This window comes from Manihot esculenta, chromosome 12 (assembly GCF_001659605.2).
Source record: "Manihot esculenta cultivar AM560-2 chromosome 12, M.esculenta_v8, whole genome shotgun sequence".
NCBI lineage: Eukaryota > Viridiplantae > Streptophyta > Magnoliopsida > Malpighiales > Euphorbiaceae > Manihot > Manihot esculenta.
The window spans coordinates 7655067-7668510 of record NC_035172.2 but is presented as its reverse complement, the minus strand read 5'-3'; the positions used below and the strand labels follow the sequence as shown (position 1 = coordinate 7668510).

At 30.1% G+C, this 13444-nt stretch overlaps 3 protein-coding genes across 3 annotated transcripts in view; 1 reads left to right on the top strand and 2 right to left on the bottom strand.

Annotated features, from left to right (window-relative positions):
- Positions 1-2042: 2042 nt before the first annotated feature.
- The window catches only part of LOC110627464 (chromatin remodeling protein EBS), a 37284-nt gene continuing 25882 nt past the window's right edge, over positions 2043-13444 (bottom strand). The window contains exon 6 of the mRNA XM_021773788.2: positions 2043-2061. The gene's annotated coding sequence lies outside the window, so the exon portion shown is untranslated. The remainder of the gene's footprint in view (positions 2062-13444) is intronic.
- On the bottom strand, positions 3233-4231 carry LOC110627466 (glutathione S-transferase T3-like). The gene is made up of 2 exons (XM_021773790.2): positions 3657-4231; positions 3233-3584 (listed from the first exon to the last, which is right to left on the bottom strand). Exons 1-2 carry the CDS (start codon positions 3942-3944, stop codon positions 3459-3461), a joined length of 414 nt encoding a protein of 137 aa, XP_021629482.1. The 5' UTR covers positions 3945-4231; the 3' UTR covers positions 3233-3458.
- Positions 5201-6520, top strand: LOC110627523 (putative nuclease HARBI1). Its single transcript, XM_021773874.1, has one exon. It carries the CDS (start codon positions 5201-5203, stop codon positions 6518-6520), a length of 1320 nt encoding a protein of 439 aa, XP_021629566.1.

Below are 13444 nucleotides of genomic sequence, written 5' to 3'. Positions count from 1 at the left end.
ACAGAAATAAAACTTATTTTCCCGCGATCTAAATGTATGGTAAGTGATAAAATTAAAACATAAATTAAAATAATGGCAATTTTAGCTAATTCAAGCTGTCTGTAATTTTCTACTATTTCTTAATGCGTACGGCTAACAAGTTTTTTTTAGTACGAATTATTTAAAAACATTCACTATTTTATTTTTAAATCTTGATATACACTTCTAGAAATTTATTAAAATATATTTTTTTAATAAAATAATCATTCTGTATTCATAAATAAAAAGTAAAAGAAAATATTTAAAATTTAATTTTATCTTTAAATAAATCTTTTTATTTATAATATTACCATTATTAATAAGTTCTATATTTTTAAAAATTTATTAAAGTGTTCTGTGTTTTTTCTTAAATTTATTAAAATATTTTTATCTTTTTTTTCTATCAACGAAATAGTCTCCATTTCTTTTTAGAAAAGAATTACCTCCTCTTTCTTAAAGAAAAAAACAAAAGAAAGAAAAGAAGAAAAGGAACAAAAAAGAAGAAAAATGGAGATAATTTGATATTTTGCTATATTTTTAACAGTAAAATTAGATGAAAGGATTATTTTCTGACCGAAAAAAAATAAAAAGATTTTAATAGATTTCTCAAAACTAAAAAATTAACTTATTAATCACAATATCCACAAATTAAATAATAAATTTTCTAATTATTTAGTAATGGACCGTAAAACAATATATAACTTTGTTTGTGTTTTTATTATTATTATTTATTGAAAAATATTTTCTAAAAAGCTTAAAAATAAAAATTATAAATATTGATTTTGTTGTTAAATTCTAATTATATCATTATTTTCTTTATAAATTTCATCAAATTGTCATTGACAATTTCAAGATTTTATCTTTCTCAGCAAATTCATTTCTTTTCTATAAATATATATAATCAATTCATTTATAAAATATATTTTTATTTTATTATTATAGAAAAATTTATTATTTATCTTTAATATAATAAAATTTATTAATTAATTCTATAATTTTAAAAAATTTATTAAAACATCTTTAAATTTTTAAAAAATTTACTAATTAATTATTCTATTAATTTTTATTATTAAGTAATTTATTATTTAGTTCATATAATATGAAAAAACTTATTAATTGATTTTTTAATTTTATAAAAATATTTACTAATTATTCTTTTATAATAAAAATATTTTAGAATTTTTATTACTTCACAACTAAAATAAAAAAAACTAACTAATAAATTTTTTAAAATTTAAAAAATATTATAATGTATTTGAAAAATCGATAAATTAATTAATAAATTTGTTTAAGTCACAATGATAAAATAATAAAATTTTTATTATAATATTACATAAAATAATTTATTATTTATTATTATGTACAATTATTTATAAAATATTTTATTATTAAATATCATATTTTAAAATAATTTATTACTTATTTTATGCAAATGTTTTAATATAAGTAATTTTAAAAACCAATTTTTAAGCAACAAATAACAAAAATAAAAATAAAAATGTTCTTAATTTTGAAAAATTAAAAGACATAAATTTTAGTGTTATCGAAAATACCCACATGCATGCTTTGGTGTATGTGTAACGTCTTATGTACATAAAATTTAAGCCCATGTATTATTGCACGGACATCAAAACAATGAAATAATTATAGAGTGATGATAAAATCATATCATATATTTAAAAATAAAATTATTTTGATACGAAATAATTAGTATTGAATTTTATGGTAAATTTAATTTAATTATTTAAAAAAATATTTTAAAACGCATGATTTAAAAAAATGTGATGAGAACCGCCTGTGTATCACAAAATATAATCAAATTCATAAAACATCATTCAAAAAACCACATAAACATAACCAAATTCACAAAACAAAGAAATTATAAGTAACATTAGCATTGGGCTCAATTGGCAAGCCATAACTTGGCGTGCTCGATGCATCGTTACAACACATTCTTATGAGATAAGCTAGAATCGGCGGAGCGCGAGATCAGTAACCCACCAAGCTTGAAAATCATATCCAAATCCCTCTCGCCAAGAAGATCTGTAGCATTATCAGTCACATAATTGTAAGTCAAGCAACAACCTCTCTCATGTGTTTGAGTCAACAAGGTGGCAGTGAAGTCATTCTGCAACTTCGCATAGAACATCGACCCAAAATACAATAAATTTTCAACAAATTCTCAACCAGGAACCACCTTCATCGAGAGAGTCTACATTAAGCGTAATAACATATAAATATTATAATATTATTTTATTTAAAAAAATGGACCTCATCTTAGAATATGTTAATGAATATACTGACACTTATCCATTAAAAAAAACTCGAAAAGACAAGGGAGACTCTTAGAGATTGGTTCAGCAGAACTTGGAAAATGGACCCCTTTCCCCTTTTTTTTCCTCTCCTGGGTCTGCTTCCTCTACCCCACGGGGAACTTTCTCTTTTTCATTTTTCTTTCTTAAGGCGATTTCCAAAACTGCGCCAATTTTTATTTTGGCGTTGGAGATGGCCCTCCAATACTGCGCCAAAATCCAACGAGATTTTGACGCTCGCTACAGTGTCCCGCTAAATATGGCGTGACACTGTAGCAACGCTATTTTCCGGTTTTTTTTTTTTTAATTTATAATATAATATTTATTTTTTTTCTATTTTTTTAAATTATAATATAATTCAAAATTTATATATATTTTTAATTAAGTTTAATTTTTTTCACTTTTATAATTTTTTATATTTTTAATTTATTTTATATTTTTATAATTATTGAAAATTAATTTAAATTAATATATTCATAATTATAACAAATTAATTTATTTATAACATATTATATAGAATAATATAAATAAATTAGTAAAGTGACACATATATTATAATTGAACAATATATATTAATTCAAAATACAATTATTCACGGTACATTAAATATTTAATATTCCGGAAAGTCAGACCCGGATCCAGCAATAACATTGAGATATTGACCATACACATTAGATGCGGATGACGGTGGTGGTTGTTGACGCTAAGCTCTTTTCTCTGATATTCGAATTTTTTCTTGGCGAAATGTTTCACGAGCAATTGGATCAGAAATAGAATTTAAATCAAGCAATAAAATTTTATTTTCTTCTTTAAATTCCTTTAAGTCCAAAGCTCTACTTTTCATTAGTCTTCCCTTCTCCCTTTCTGCAGTTGCATTCGCCAACGATTCCACAAACTTTTCATTATCAGCATGTAAGCATTTCAGAGCGGATGAAAAAGATTCGTCAAGTTTTTTCTTCAATTTTGCTTTTTTGACACCAAGAGGTCGATCCGATGATGTATAATCTCCTGCAATATCCTCATTTAAATGGATTGAAAAAGATGATAAGTTTGAAGATGGTACCATAGGCGAGTCAGGAGTAGGATTGTCCGACTCTGAGGACACATAAGAGGAGCTTTGATTTTGAACTATTTTTTTTTAGAGCTACAATCTTTAAACTTCTCAGCATCCTTCATCATGCTCCAAACATGGTCAAATTTGAATCCTTTTTTGTAGCTTGGATCTTGCATTAGTAAAGTTTTCGCTTGATTGAGCTGCATAATTAGAAAAATGTTAAGAAAAATTCTAATATTTATGTACAAAGTAATTACCAAAAAAATACTCACCAGATCTTGCTCTGAAGCACCACTAGGATGTAAGTTTTCAACTTGTCGATAACAACCATTCAATTTTCTTATAGCCTTCTCAATAACTTGCAATCGACATTGCAAAGATCGTGGGTTGCAGAACTCCCAACACTCATTCTTTGCAATTTCATATGCTTCTGCCACCCGACTCCAAAAACGTTGACTAGATTGTTGTTTACCTATAATGGGATCTTGTGAAATATCTAGATAAACTCCGCATAATAGCACATCTTCATTGGTAGAATATCCTGCAGATCTTGAAGTCATCGTTTACAAAGTGATTAAATATTGAAGGATATGGCTAACTTATGGTAAGTTGTAGATGTTGGCATTCCAATATATATAAGTGAGATGGAATCTCAGATAATAATTACATCAACAGTATTCTGATAGATCTTATCTAAAAATTGACCGTTGGATGGATTTCATTTCGATCTCGACCTTCAGATAGTATGCACCCTTATCCCCACATTTTTCAATGAAGTCAGATGGAATCTCAGATAATAATTACACAAACAGTATTCTGATAGATCTTATCTAAAAATCGACCGTTGGATGGATTTCATTTCGATCTCGACCTTCAGATAGTATGCACCCCTATCCCCACATTTTTCAATGAAGTCAGATGGAATCTCAGATAATAATTACACCAATAGTATTCTGATAGATCTTATCTAAAAATCGACCGTTGGATGGATTTCATTTCGATCTCGACCTTCAGATAGTATGCACCCCTATCCCCACATTTTTTAATGAAGTCAGATGGAATCTCAGATAATAATTACACCAACAGTATTCTGATAGATCTTATCTAAAAATCGACCGTTGGATGGATTTCATTTCGATCTCGACCTTCAGATAGTATGCACCCCTATCCCCACATTTTTCAATGAAGTCAGATGGAATCTCAGATAATAATTACACCAACAGTATTCTGATAGATCTTATCTAAAAATCGACCGTTGGATGGATTTCATTTCGATCTCGACCTTCAGATAGTATGCACCCCTATCCCCACATTTTTCAATGAAGTCAGATGGAATCTCAGATAATAATTACACCAACAGTATTCTGATAGATCTTATCTAAAAATCGACCGTTGGATGGATTTCATTTCGATCTCGACCTTCAGATAGTATGCACCCCTATCCCCACATTTTTCAATGAAGTCAGATGGAATCTCAGATAATAATTACACCAACAGTATTCTGATAGATCTTATATAAAAATCGACCGTTGGATGGATTTCATTTCGATCTCGACCTTCAGATAGTATGCACCCCTATCCCCACATTTTTCAATGAAGTCAGATGGAATCTCACACCAACAGTATTCTGATAGATCTTATCTAAAAATCAACCGTTTGATGGATTTCATTTCGATCTCGACCTTCAGATAGTATGCATCCCTACCTCCACATTTCTCCTATTAAATCATGTATTCTTTAAAGATATAAACATAACTCATATTTTTCAGTTCATCTTAAATTCGAGTCAAGAAAATTCTATAGATCATTACTTAAAATGGATTTCTATGTTGGAGATACATCACATAATGATGCTGAAAATTCATCGTCTTCTTCAGATATTGATGATTATATTTCAGATGATAATGAGTTTGTAGTGGAAACACAAGCAGTTCATCAACAATTTCTTAGAAATAAGATAGTTTTGCAGCAAATACAAGATCAACATCGAGTTTCTAGAGGTGGCTCTGTTGTAAGTCATGTAGTAATCAATCGAGATCGTGAAGCGGCTGATCGTAATTTATTTCTGGATTATTTTTCAGATAATCCACGTTTCAATGATGTAATGTTTCGTCGACGATATAGAATGTCTCGAAATTTATTTCTTCGTATTGTCGATGCAATAAAAGCGCATGATACATACTTTGAACAACAAAGAGATGCAGTAGGTAAAATTGGATTATCTACTCTTCAAAAAATCACAGCTGTGTTTCGAATGTTAGCGTATGGTTTGCCGGCGAATGCTACAGACGAATATGTGAAAATTGGGGAGTCCACTGCAATTGAAAGTCTAAAGAGATTTTGTCAAGCCATTGTTGAGGTTTTTGGTGAGCAGTATCTGAGATCACCAACTGCCGAGGATGTTGCAAGGCTTCTTTATATTGGTGAGCAACGTGGCTTTCCTGGAATGTTAGGTAGTCTCGATTGCATGCATTGGAAATGGAAAAATTGCCCTACTGCATGGGCTGGCCAATATACAAGTCGTAGTGGATCGCCAACAATTATTTTAGAAGTTGTAGCTGATTATGACCTTTGGATATGGCATGCATATTTTGGAATGCCTGGCTCTAATAACGATATTAATGTTTTGGAGTCATCGCATTTATTTTCCGACCTTGCTAAAGGCATTGCTCCTCCCGCTCATTATATTATTCAAGGAAACGTATATAATACGGGTTATTATTTAGCTGATGGTATATATCCGAAATGGTCAACTATTGTGCAAACTATTCGTGAACCACAAACAAGGAAGAAGAAGTATTTTGCAATGAAACAAGAATCATGTCGAAAAGATGTTGAACGTGCTTTCGGAGTGTTACAGTCACGTTTTGCAATCGTTGCAGGGCCATCACGTTTTTGGAAAAAAAAAGTCTTGCATGATATTTTAACTACATGTATTATCATGCATAATATGATAATCGAGGATGAACGTGATTTTAGTGCACCTATTGAAGACGGTAGAGAATTTTCAGCTCCAACTGTTGAAATGGCTGTCGATGAAACTACTCGATTTCAACAATTTTTAGCTCGACACAAAAAAATTAAGGATAAAGATGCTCATTTTGCACTTCGTAATGCATTAATAGAGCATTTGTGAGAGCAATATACAAATTCAAATGATCATATAAATTAGCTTGTAATTTTTTATTGATAATTTAATATGTATGAGTTTATTTTATTTTTAGTTTGCTAATTAATGTTTAATTAATGTATGTTTATAATTAATATTTAAGTAATGTTTTTTTATAATTATTATTTAATTAATATAATTTTATAATTAATATATTTTTATTTGTTTATTTATAAAATAATTAAATATTTGAATATTGGATGAAAATATAAAATATATAAATATTTAGATTGAATATATAAAATTATATGAATTTTTTGAGTGAAATATATAAATAAAATTAAAGTAAAATAAATAATATAATATTAAAGAGAGAGAAGAATATAAATAGAATATTCTTTTTGGTGTTAAAAATGGTGCAGAAGATTGAAGATAATATTGCACCATTTTGATGCAAAGCACCAAAATGGTGCAAACAATGGTGCATAGGGTTGGAGATGGCCTAACTCTTTCTTCCTCTTCTCTATTTAATTTCTTTACATCTTCGAGAATATCCTGATAGACCCTTAGATCATTTTTCTTTGTTTTGTAGATTCTCTTCTCAATATCAAACATTGAGATCAAGTGGGTGAGATCTAAAAAGGTTTTATTACATCTAAAGTTTTCAAACTCACCTATTGAGATCTACACGAACATCTGAAAGTTTGAAAAAGAAGCTGGAAGTTTACAAGCACCCAGCCAGAGAGAAAAACTTATGCTGCTCAAAAGTTCTTTGACAAATCTTGAGGTTATTTGTTCTTATTGTTACTGAATTTTACTTCTTCATCTAATTTCTATTTTTTTAAAATCACAAAAGATAATTTTCAGTATCCTTTTAAGCTTTTAAAGCGATATATTTTAAGTTTTTAAAGCGATATATGATGTTGAATATTGAAAATTTAATTATTTAAATTTGAAAATTAATTTGATTAAAATCTGTCTGACGATTTTGAGGTTTTCAAAAGTTTAAAATAATCAAAATATTGATCGTTAAAAAAAAATGATGAAAATGAATGAAAAGGAAATGCGAAAAAAACGAGCATATATATGTTCCTTGAAGGAGGAGGGTGGCTCCAGCGAATTTGAAAGGCCTTGATGAACGTAAAAATGCCAAGAAAGCAGATCCCAAGCATGAGGCAGGAGGTCTGATCTCGATGAAGGATGACCTTGAGCAATTATCTGGGCCACAACAAGTCGGATAAAGTGAAGAAGCGACCGTTAATGGCCATCACCTGAGCACGAACCCATAAAAACCTGAGCACGAACCCATAAAACCATACCATTGTGATGATCTGATGATCTGAGATCCAGAAAATAGGGTTCTTCAAGGGCTCTGTAAAATTTAGCAAAAAATTTAGTCAGTGATGAGAGTGTCTCTCTTTTTATTCATTTTCTTTTGTATGCTAGTGAAGTATAACGAAATTCCCGTGGTGGACTGGGTTGGAAGATGGGGTTAAGGCTGAGCCTAGTGGAGACCTGATTACTGGCTGGGCCGACCGGATAGAGGAGTCTCGGTGAATTCCGGTTCTTCAGCTGAGCGGGCTGGGCCTCTCTTTTGAGTGAGACTTAGAAGTTTTCAGACTATGGACTGTATTCGTGGGGTCTTAGATCGGGTGAAGAAATCTAGTGGTCATCACCTTGGATATCAGGCAAATTAAGCATGCTGGCAGGACATTTAGTCGGCAGGGTTCCATGGAGCAGTAAAGCTGATCGGACTGATCGAATGGTCGGACTGTCCTCAAGATTCGAATTACCAAGTCAGCAGGTCGGTGATCAGTAGGCAAATCCCAAGAAAGGATTGAACAGGTTATCAAGAGACCAAGTCTTCAAGCATTGAGTTAGCAAGTCGGCTGGGCTAAGCGAGTGGGAAAAGGAAGCAGTGGAGCTGATCTGATCGGATGATTGAATGGTCGGACTGTCCTCAAGATTCGAATTAGCAAGTCGGCCGGACTAAGCTAGTTGGAAAATGGAGCAGTAGAGCTGATGGGACTGTTCGTACTATCCTTAACATTTGAAAGGACCAGTAGAGCTGATCGGACTGGTCGGATGGTCGAACTGTCCTCAAGATTCGAAATGAGCAGTAAAGCTGATCGGACTGGTCGGATGGTCTGTCCTCAAGATTTGAATTAGCAAGTCAGGCGGACTAAGCGAGTTGGAAAATGGAGCAGTAGAGCTAATCGGACTGGTCGGATGGCCAGACTGTCCTCAAAATTCAAATTAACAAGTTGGCCGGATCGAGCGAGTTGGGAAAATGGATTGGTCAGCTGGTTGAAGTAGCAAGACTGGAAAGAGCTCAAGCTTCACACAATCACCATGGGACAGATTAGTCGTTCTGCCTGTTATATAGGTGTAAAAGTCGTTGTAGAACAAATAAACTCCAATCGATGGCTCCAATGATTACTGTTATGGCCAAAGACGCGTTGATGAGGAAGTCATTGGTCTGATGGAACTCTAACAGGCGAGGTCGGCTATGCGCTGGAACTAGTTTGTAAAATGTTTTACCCGAAGGAGAAGATAATACCTGGGCTACAATGTTTCTCCTGCATGATCTTATTTTGCAATTACACGGAAAAATCACCCGTCAGTGGTGGTTCGGTGGGCAGGATGGAGCCAACACCACATATCAACCATTGAAAAAACGAAAACCTTAAAGAGTTAAAACAGGTTCTAACAACTGCTCTGAAACTCTTATTTACAAAAATAATGCTATCATTCATACCTGTGCATTGATATTAAAATATTAAACTTTTACAACTTTGCCACAAAGTAATTAAGTGACTAATTGTCACATTCACTTTGTTAAATTTATTTTAAATTATAATTATTTCAAATTCTTTAAAAATTATGGTCTACCCACAACGAGAATACTTGTTCTTATAAAAAAAACAAATATATAAAAATTTTAGAGTTTAATTTTTTAATTTAGCAGTCATTTGGACAAGGTTTGCTTAATCAAGCAATATCATATTGAATTCATAAGGAAGCCACTGATCCGGTTAAAGTAGCACAATCCTATTATTTATTTGCGCTACATGAGTATTTGCATTATGAAAATTCTACTATAATAAAATTATTGTAATAAAAATAATATTGCTCTTCGACTTTCCTTCTAGAATCTAAAGTGTAAATTGAAAATCTCACTTTGATAATAATCATATTAGATTGTAATACTAATATCAATTCATTACCTTAAAAATTTAAATTGACACCGGCTTTAAATATTAATTTAAAAATACATGCATACTTAATTTTAATGAGATTGAACTAATTAATTCAACTTCCTATGATAAACAACTTGAATTTATTTAGTATATTTTTACTGTGAACTCATGTCTTTCAATATTGCCTTTAGTCTTCCAGATGGCTTTCATACACATGGCTCCGTGCTTTAATTTTTAATCAAGTTTACACCGGTAAAATGCTACTTCTCGGTCTGATTTTGAATTATATGAGCCAATATTATTAGTTAAATTTAATATTTATATTTATTTGAAATATAAAGTTAAATGCCTCATGCAACATATTATTTGTTGATAAATATTATTGAATTTATAACATATATTTTTGTTATGTATGATTGTGCAACTTTTTATTTTGCATATAAATTTTTAAGCAAAATGAAGGCTAATGGGCCTAAACATAAAGTAAGGCTAAAAGTTCAGGATCGCCAATAAGGCTATGAGCCTGAATTTTTAGAATCGTTATTAAGGCTACAAGCCTGAATACTTGAAATCGATAGTAAGACCATGAGCCTCAATCTTGAAATTGCCAGTAAGGTTACGAGTTTGAATTTTGAAATTGCCAATAAGGCCATGAGCGTGAATCTTGAAAAATTGCCAGTAAGACTACAAGTCTGAATCTCGAAAAATAGCCAATAAGGTTACAAGCCTGAATCCCCGAAATTGTCAGTAAGGGCCTAAATTCTCAGAATCACCAATAAAATCACGAGTCTGAATCTTGAAAATACCAAGAAATGCCAAGAGCCCGAATCATGAAGCTAAGTATCTTATGCGATACAATGTTCATTAATAAATGTCATTCAATTAACGACAAGCATTCTCACTATATATACTCTGTGTAAACTTCTATGTTGAAGATAAATTTTACAAATAAAAGAAAGGTCACGAGTCTGAGTCATGAAATCGCTAGTATGGCTACAAGCTTGAATCTCCGGAGAAAGAATCAGGGTTAAAGAAGCCCAGGAGATAATCAGAAAGCTAAAGAGACCGAAAGACGCATGAGAGTAAAATGCTCAGAAGCAAACTAAGGGCCAAAAAGCTCAGAAGATAAAACACCAAAAGAGTTTGGACGATCAGTCAGGACTAAAAGCTCGAAAAACAACAAGAGTCTAATGACCTCAAACAAAAATCAGGGCTAAGAGCCGAACAAAAAAGAAAAAAAAAAGAGCTTCGGATAAAAGTCAAGACTAAAAAGCCGGAAGCCGACTGGAGAGCCAAAAAGTTTAGACAAAAACTAGGGCAAAAAAGACTGATAAAGAGCTGAAATACTTATTATTATTATTATTATTATAATAAAGGCTAAAGAATGCGATAAAAAAGCTGAAATGCTCATGAAAAATACTTAGGGTCAAAAATCCCGAAGATAATATAAGTGCTAAAAGCTAAGAAAAACAATTTGGCTACTAAAAAGCCTAGAATCTCCTTTCTAAAAAGACTACGAATTAACAATATTAAGAAAAAAAGTGAAATATATCACGACCTTTTGAAATTCTCAAAATATAGACCAAAGGTACTGTACAATAATTTACAAATATTATGCTATAATCTTTATCAAATAAGTTTGTTTATCACTCTTTTCATTTACATGAATTTTAAGTCTCATTATTTCGCAAGGCTCTCAGAGCTAAGACAAGTCGTAAATGGTTTACCGACCTAACGAGACATTAAGATTTCATATAAACAACAGAACTAAGTATGCCCCACAAGAAACAGAAGAAAATGCCCAAACTTAAGAGCAAAATGCTCAGACTAAGGTCCAGGGCAAAAAAGCACGGAAAACCTTTGAGCAAAATGTCCGGATAAAAATCAAGGCTGAGTGTTCGGAAAATGCCTAAAAGTCCAAGCACTCAGATGGAAACCTAGGGTGAAGAGTTCCGAAGATAATAGATCAAAAGTGGTCATATAACGAGTCAGGGTTAAAGAGCTTGGAAAGACAAAGAGTCCAGTAGAGACACACGAGCAATAATACTTAGAAGTAAAATAAAAACAGAAAAGTCCGAAATGCGACAAAAGCAAAAAGAGTTTGGATAACGAGTCAAGGTGCAAAGAGCCCAATAGCTGTACAAGAGTAAAGATGTTCGAAAAAAGAATCAGGACTAAAAACCCCAAAAACGACAAAAGCAAAAGAGATCGGATGAAAAATTAAGATTAAAAAGTTCAAAATAATATATAGAGAGGTAAAAAAGCTCAGACGTAAAAATAATCAGGAGCTTGCATACTATAAAATAATCAGGAGGCAAAGAATCAAGGCTACGCTGTCATATTTCATTTCATTAATTGATAAGATTTTTTATATTTTTATTTTAAATTTTAATTATGAATTAAAAAATATTTTAATTAAATAAATTTTTTATTTTAACTTCAAATTTTAAATTTTGCGATCAATATAATTTTATTATGATTTCTAATTCAATTATAATTATAAGTTTAAATGTTAAAATTAAAGTTATACGATAAATTATTTTTGTTAATTTTTTTATTATAATTAAAATTATTAAAAAATTTAAAATCGCTTAAAAGTTTTAACGTTGGTGTAAACTTAATCTCTTCTGAATAAAAAAAACCTAAATTTTAACATTAAATTGAGTAATATTTATGATATTTAAAAATTAATTTTTTTAATATATTAAATTCATAAAAATTAAATTTATAACAACTATTAAATTATTAATTTAATAGCAGTTAATCATTAGTTTATTTGAATGTGATTAGTTCTCATACAATAGTAATTAGTAAAATTCAATTAAAATGATATTGTGACCAGCATATTAAATTATCATTCAACTACATTATTTATATAGTAGAATAAAAGAAAAATTAATAGGCATTAGTAGAAATGTGGTACTCAATTTAATTGCTATTTGTCGTGTGTTCAACAAAATTAATTGAGGGTTTAGCAATTTTTGTTAGCAACAAATGAAGAGACCACGATGAGATAAATTAAATTCAAATTGGGAGATGTTGTACATGTTTATGCAATTTGCTTATCAAGAATTTTCTCTCTGTGCTACTAAACTTGCACCATTAATTCCTCAAGTTCCAATTACAGTTTCAACCTCTTATGTTCCAATTGTATCGTTAGCCTCTCAATTTCTAAAAATATCACATGTGCCGCTCTTTTAGTCTCTAATAATTTATATGTATTCTTTATTTAATTTAGTTATATGTTGAATATGATTTTCTATATTTATAGTTTCTCTTGATTTGATTTAATATTTTTATAATTTTTAAAATTTTTAATAGTTAAGCAATTTCCTCTTTGATTTTATGACTTTATTTACTATTAGATTATTTTTATTTATATTTATATTTAATTTAATTTTTCAGATATTTTATGCAATATTCATATAAATTATAATTTTTTAAAAAAATACATATAATTTTTTTATTGATTAACGCTTAAAAAATATATATATCTAAGAAAATCTAAAAAAATATACTTATAACATATATCTATGTAGGAAAATTCTTATACAATCTTCTGTCAATGTATAGGATATATAATATTCAAACTTATAGTAGATTCTATATTTAAATTTATTTAATTACATTCTGATGTTGTCGAGAATTCTTTTTATATGACCTAGCAATCTGCAAATAGAAAAAGTGAGGTGGTCGGTATCTAGAGACAACTACTCCGACACACGCTCAAATTAGAAACTGCTTAAGTGGG

Excerpts from the sequence above, each read along its gene's own strand:
- LOC110627523 (XM_021773874.1), top strand. The coding sequence starts at position 5,201 with ATGGATTTCTATGTTGGAGATACATCACATAATGATGCTGAAAATTCA.
- LOC110627466 (XM_021773790.2), bottom strand. The coding sequence starts at position 3,944 with ATGACTTCAAGATCTGCAGGATATTCTACCAATGAAGATGTGCTATTA. Across the intron at positions 3,585-3,656 it reads GTGCTTCAGAGCAAGATCTG|CTCAATCAAGCGAAAACTTT; the intron begins GTGAGTATTTTT and ends CTAATTATGCAG.